This window comes from Pituophis catenifer, unplaced genomic scaffold (genome assembly GCF_029215685.1).
Source record: "Pituophis catenifer annectens isolate HBS135680 unplaced genomic scaffold, rPitCat1.0.hap2 SCAF_5, whole genome shotgun sequence".
Classification (NCBI taxonomy): domain Eukaryota; kingdom Metazoa; phylum Chordata; class Lepidosauria; order Squamata; family Colubridae; genus Pituophis; species Pituophis catenifer.
This window is the reverse complement of record NW_027256885.1, coordinates 105,147,636-105,154,996: the sequence shown is the minus strand read 5'-3', so window position 1 is coordinate 105,154,996 and position 7,361 is coordinate 105,147,636. Positions and strand designations below refer to the sequence as shown.

At 42.0% G+C, this 7,361-nt stretch overlaps 1 protein-coding gene across 1 annotated transcript; it reads left to right on the top strand.

Moving 5' to 3' along the window:
- Positions 1-594: 594 nt before the first annotated feature.
- LOC139317761 (uncharacterized protein F54H12.2-like) lies at positions 595-1,905 on the top strand. Its single transcript, XM_070944826.1, has one exon. The coding sequence runs from the start codon at positions 595-597 to the stop codon at positions 1,903-1,905; it is 1,311 nt and encodes a 436-aa protein (XP_070800927.1).
- The last annotated feature ends 5,456 nt before the right edge of the window (positions 1,906-7,361 follow it).

Here is a 7,361-nt window from a genome sequence, read left to right as displayed (position 1 = left end):
GGGTAAGGACAACGAAATAATCACGACGACCTACGAGCAGCCGCATTATGTTACCGTCAACAAACATTATATTGATACGATTACTGTAGAAATCAAAACGGACCAGAATGAAAACATAGCTTTTAACCATGGTAAGGTCGTTGTTAAGCTTCATTTCAGGCCTCAGAAAAGTGAAGGATGGTCGTGATAAAGAAGTGCGGGAGTCCTCAAGCATATGTAGACTATTACAGGGCACAGGCTGGAAACGGGCTGCCCGGTTTCCGTGGATCCCCCGTTATGTATGGTACCGGTATAGGGGGCCTGTTCCGGGGTCTTTTTCGAAAAGCAATGCCGTTACTGAGGAGAGGCCTAGAAATCATTAAACCTCACGTAAAAGCGGCGGCTAATAATATTGCCAGAGACGTGTCAGGACAGCTTGTATCACGTGTTATTGGGCAGGGGGGATCTGGCATGGCAGTGATCAGGAAGAAACGGCCTGTTGGCCCGCCCATGCCTCCTAAAAAGAGGCGGGTTGTTAAAAAAACACGTCATACAAAGAGGAAACGTACACAAGGAAGGAAGCGCGGTGACAAACAGAACATCTTCTAAGATAAAATGGCATTTATCCACGAGGCTTCAGAGGAATGTGTCAAATCAGAGCTAGATCTTTTTCAATTGGCGCCTACGCAAACTAGCATTGAAAACTGCACATACATCGAGATCCCCCCTTTATCAGCGCTGACTCCCAATGCCCCTTTGGAATTTTTTATAACGGGGCATGGCGATCATTACACGGATTTAAACAATACTCTGCTGTATGTGAGCTGCAAGGTTGTGAAGGCTGACGGCACGGATATCGATGACGGAGCAAGAGTGAGTCTTGTCAACTACCCCATAGCGTCACTGTTCAATCAGGTGGATGTTACATTAGGCGATCGTGTGATTACACAGAGTCACCACTGCTATGCTTACAGAGGCCTTATTGAACTTATTCTGAACTACAGCGGAGATGCTTTGGGGACCCAGTTTTCAGCGGGTGGCTTTTACAAGGATGATGCTACGCTCATGGAGAACACCTTGCTGACAGCCGCTGGTAACTCTGGTTTCAGAGCACGAGCTAGACATACAGCTGGCAGTCGTAAATGGGATCTGCTAGGGCCCTTGCATAGCGATCTGTTTTTTCAAGACAAACTATTGATTAACGGTGTGGATGTGAACATTAAACTCTCAAGAAGTAAAAATGAGTTCTGCCTGATGAGGGATGGTAATGAGAATTACAAAGTACAGATCCTGGCAGCGTCTCTCTTTGTAAAGCGTGTAAAAGTATCACCCGGTGTACGGTTAGGACATGCGGAGGCTCTGCTGAACTCCAACGCCAAATATCCTATTGACCGTGTTGGTATGAAAGTTTACAGCATTCCTGCAGGCAGTCTTGTGTGTAACCAGGAAAACCTATTTCTAGGGCAGTTACCTAAACAATTAGTGATTGGTTTCGTGGACAATGCCGCATTTAGTGGTGATTATGAAAGAAATCCTTTCAATTTCCAGCACTATAATGTCAACTTTTGTGCCCTGTATTGTGACGGTGAACAAATTCCTGCTAAACCGCTGCAGCCTGATTATGAACATAACCTTTTTGTGAGAGAATATATGCAATTGTTACAGACGTCTGGCAAAGCAATGAAAGATCGATCTGTGCTAATCAACCGTGAGGAATTTAACAACGGATATACTTTATATTGTTTTGATTTGAGCCCCGATCAAGGCTGCTCAGAGCACTATTCCCTGATCAAGAACGGAAACCTCAGAGCAGAAATTAGATTTGCTGTACCTCTCCCCAACACCGTCAACATGATACTCTATGCAATCTTTGAAAATCTTATTGAAATAAGCCACACAAGGAATGTATTGTTTGATTATATGTGAGGATGGATACCATGCAGATACTACGTGTGTTATCTGGAAATGCGTTCTTTCTAGGCGTATACCCCAGTGATTTGTTACCCAAGAGAAAAATCTCCAAGAGGCCTTTCGGTTTAATTGTAAATACCCACCCCCATACTCTACCTGGTGAACACTGGTTGGCGCTCTACTTTCCAACACACAGCAATGGTGAATTTTTTGACTCTTACGGAAGAGCTCCAGACGACTCTGACTTCCCCGTTGGCATCGTGAGGTTTTTAGAACTGCAAGCTAAGAAGTACACGTATCAACCGCTTCAACTGCAGCATCCCCTGGCAATAACCTGTGGACAGCATTGCTTATTTTATCTTGTTAAACGCTTTAAAGGGCTACCTTACGAAGATATTTTAAAGCTATATTCTGTCAAAGATGTCAGAAATGATCAAATGGTGAAGCATTTTGTAGTAAATATGATGCCTGGAAGGGCTTCTGGAACGTGCTACAATTACCAATGTATGCAAACATGTATGGTACATAATAAAATAAACACTACACGTTAAAAATATTGCATGTTTCACAGTGTTTTATTTGTTTACAATTGGAGCCAGTCACCAAAATTTAGAACACTTTTACGGTCTGACATAGAACTTGCAGCAGGTGCAGACATAGCAGAGATTGATTTTGTAGAACTTACAGTCTTAATACTTTCTGCCTCTTTCAGCTTTTCAAGTTGCTCTTTAACAACGTTAGAACCTAGCAATACTGTTGGTACGTTCATCTCAGCCATTGCCGACATAAACTCGTTCCATCCCTTAGGATAATATTTCGCAGTACGCATCCGGTGTTGAGAAACCCCTTTGACCAGATCTACAATGTTAGACCCCGGCACCTTTGTACCCTTGTAGGAAACGGTTCCATAATCATCCCAACCCAAAATGTCTTGATGTTGTTTCATTTTGTTCAACAAAAGAGAAGCATTTTTCTTGTATCGCGTGCTCACACCCTCTAATATCTCCTGCGTTGTTGGATCCAGCGGCGAGAGAGGTGGTGTCTGTTCTGGTACAACAGGTGTTTGTTTAAATGCCTCTGGAGACTGAATGAGATTCAGAATACCTTTCTCAGAGTCGTTTTGTCTGGTCAGTCTTAGAAATCTCTGCAGCACTGTGTTGTATAGTTTTATCTTGTCATCTTCACTTAGATCAGGTCTCTGAAGAACGGCCCGCATGTCATCGTCCAACCGGCTAACGGTAGTGGCACCTATTGTAGGTGTCTGACCGCGTAGCTGCTCCATCTCACGCCTCGACACCAAATACATTTTCTCTGCGTGCTCCATGTTTACTGCACTAATAAATTAGTCAGCAATGGTATAGCGGCCCCTAGTAATGGTGCTATAAAACCACCTGACTGAAGAATAACCTGTTTCTTCTTTTTCAGAGAGAGCTTACTATCACTCAGTTTTTTAATACAGTCTTTCTTTCTCTTTAAATTCCGATATTGTGAAGGCTTCAGAGGCAGGTTACCTTTTAAAGTGTTCAGGGCTATTTCGGCTATGGCCCCCACCAGGTCATTATTAGCATTGCATAAGATGGCTTTTCTCTGTTTCGGGCCTGCCTTTACTAAGATTTTTAATAACCCCCAATTTCTGCGCAACCTCTCAGACATCCTGTATGAACTGTGCGCCCTCCAGATACAGCTGTTACTTTTTACTCTTCTTTTTCACAGTGTAAACTACCGGCCATTCAGGGGGGTAAATGCCAGTTCTCAGCCTAAAGTTTTCTGGAGTAGTGGCAGCCAGATCAACTAAAAGATAACCGTGAGGTTTGCTAGTGGCATCTTGGAATACTTCTAAAAAGTACCGCGTGTTAGACGGATACATTTGACGTGCCAATGTGACTACTTGCATCTGATCACGGGGGCTGCGGAATAACACCAAATATTTTGCATTTAGAGTTATTGTTCTCATTTTCTTACCTTGAAAAAACAGGTTTTGAAGTATGAGAATAATGCTAAGGTTTTTGTGATGAACATACTGTGTAAAAGCTTTCTCTATTTGCTCGCTGTCACCGGCGGCTGCCATGAGATCGTCTACAACCGCTAAATTGGTTTGATTTGTTGGAAACAAGTCAGTAGCTTCAAAAGAGTCAGGAAGGCCCTCCATAAACTTAATATTAGGAAATTTATTAAGTAATTCTTTGTACAGAGGTTGCCAACAGCTATAAAACCATATAACGTTTTGAGGCATTTCAGATAATACATGCTCACCGTGTTCTAACATTTGTTTTATAAAATAAGATTTTCCCGAATTGGAAGGACCGCTTATAATACATGAGAAAGGATGTACAAACGATGCCCTGTTTTTCATCATAATTAATAACCGTAAGGTAACGTACAATAATCCTCTGTTTTGAGCACCCTTTTATTATAGACAACTTTTAGAGTTTTTCTGAGTACCCGGGTTTCCAGAGCCCACTGTTTCTTAATCCTAACAATTCCCGGCTGCTGGATTTTGATCTCTTTCTTTTCCTCACCTTCTGATTGGCAATATTCATCAATCAGATCTTTCAGACTTTCAAAGTTAACCTTAACACAGTTGGAACTGTTTAACGTTATACCCTTCACCTTTAACACAGTAGAACCATTTGACAAAGCATAACCATAGGTTTTTGGACCAACCGCCACAAACTCGGTGATGGAAGTGTTTGGAGGAATCTCGCTTGTCAGCTGCCCTAAATAATCACCTAATGCCGGTGACCACGCCCCCTCTCTGCTAATAAAAATGACAGAATCAGTATCGTGATAGAGACATCTGTCCCCCAAACGATCCAATAACCTGTATAATTCTAGCCGTGCATAAGCAGTTGTAAAACAAGCAATGAACAAGTTTGTACACGTTGACTTAGTAGGATGTTTTTTGGCTGTTTTCCATGTTACAATGGCTGTTTCATCATCCACAAATTCGCAAGAGGACACTTCGTAATGGGGGACAAAAAGATACTTAAATAATTCCTCAGGCTCTGTCACCACCGATGTAGTCAGTTGAGTGGTACTCTGGCCAAATTTACCCCACAAGGAGTTTAAAAACAGTTTAGCAATCTGTCTTTTAGCAGGATTGACTTCAATGTGCTCCTTGCGTAAACGGACCCCTTCGTTCTTTTCATAATCCCGAACGTAACGCTCTTTATCTTCCTCTGTTTTGCACCAGACGGGGTAGCCGCTAGCCTCCTGTTTTTGACGGAGATGCATGTTAATATAACCAGAAAACAAGGTTTTTGACTTCCTTTCAAAATGCCAAACTTCATAGATCTCTGCAATTCTGTAACCTTTCTCCACAGCGACATTCAATTCTACAGTACACCACGTTCCAGTTAGGGCTCTTTCTTCATCATTGTGGAGACACTCTGTGACTTGTTGTTTTTCTGTACAAGTTGCACACAGACTAAACATTAATTTGCCACCAGACTTATATGGCAGCACTGGAAAGTAGAGACCCCTTGGTGTGTACACTTTAACTTTAGCAAATCCAAAATACTGTTTTATATCCCCAAAGTTTTGGTATATTATTTCTGGGTGCCCTGTCGGGTACAGCTTGTTCTTGTTCACAAAGGGATATAAACTTGTAAAATCATAATATAAGATTTGCTCCCCCTGTTTTGGTTTATAGTACAGACATGTAGCATTTGTTCGGCCCCCAAAAAAAGCATCTCTGGGGTTCAAGGGTGTTGGAAAATTACTATCTACTAGAAAATGTTTCAATCCCTCGTTGTTCTTCAACATATCATTCCACTCGTGTTCCCAGATGATGCGTACTACATACCCCAGGCTCTTCAGGTATTCTTCTCGCGCCCTAGTGCGTGAGTACAACAGGCCGTAGGTTGAATCAAGCAGATTGTTGAAGTCTTGAGCCTTGTAGCATATAGGGCATCCGTGAAAAAAACAACCATAAAATTCAAAAGCGGTGGGGGACCCATTTATGACAGCAAACCCATCCAAAAAGTAAATACCTACTTGCTTTTCTCCGCCTTGCAGAGCGTGTTGGATGTTTATACCCTCGGTATGCTCTATATACATCAGCCATTGTACAGAGCATGCAGAATAGCTTTTCTTGCACTTCTGGTAATTGTCCAGAGGTGCTAATGCTACGTTATCCTTCTTCAAAAACATGAAACGGTACTGCGCCATACAAATAGATGCTAATGTTACATATTGAAAAGGATCAATGCAACGAATTTCGGACTCTTCAAGAATATCGCCACCACGGCCTGTGAAAAACTCCCTTTTTGTCATTTCCATCACTTGCTCCCTAAACCTGTTACAAGCATCTCTCAGTATCTTAACATCTTGTTTGCAGTAGTAAGCAAGATCTTTTTTGAGGTTAAATGTTGTACCTTTATTAGCAGCATGCCATTTCTCAAATTCCTCTTTTTCCCCAGGCATCATGGTGTCAGGGCTATAATATTTGATATCCGGCAACGTCCCCACATAATCTTGATTCTCTGCAGTATTGAACAAATGAGGGAAATAACCCTTGGAGCCTTGAAAGCCCATAGCTTTGGGTAATTTACTCAATTTCATGGGTAAAAAAGAAAGGCTATCGATAAAACGTATATGAAAGTGTGGTAGGGTTATGCATAGCAGCTTACCACCCTGAGTTAAGAGTTGTACCTTTACCTTTTCACGAATGAGCTGCCTGAGGACTAGGTATCCATCATAACTCTTGGAGTTGTGAGCTATGAATGTGACCCCTTTAAACTTAGGCTGTACAAAAGTTTTCACAAATTCCTCCAGACACTTATCACCGTACCATTCCCACTTCCTAACATCACCATCATCCAGCATGTCCATGGCATAGACATAGTTCGGTATGTGAGCCCCAGTTTCTTGACAACATTCAAAATCATACACAATGTACATGTAACCTACAACTGGCTTAAAAAGCCTTTTCAGATAACATAAGTGACCTGTCAGGCTGTCTACTTTGGCACCACACTGCCCACACTTTGTTTTCTTACATTCGACATGTGGTGCCGGCACATAGATACCACACTTGGAACAAAACACATTATCCTCACAACCAATTTTTCCTTCCACAGCTAGCTGCTCGTGTCTTTCAAGACAGGCATTAGAGCGACAAAGCAGTTTACATATACGGCACCTCACCCTTCCCCCAGCCACTTCGCGGCATTCTGAACCCGTGCAAGCTCGACAAAAATATTGACAATCATGTCTAAATTTGTGATGATACGCTGTATGGCACAATATGCAGAAGTAACGTACCCCCATGAAGCCTTTGATGTTTTTTATCCCATAGTAATGACTGTCGTGTAACAGCATAAACACTACTCTTACTTCTAGGGTCCCTCCAGTTACAAAAAATCCCCAACCCCCTTCGTGATAAAACACAATCTTTATAGTTATACCAAAGTGGTCTTCAAATAAGTGTATCTGTGAAAAATCAATTCTGTGAGATGTAGATATCCCAA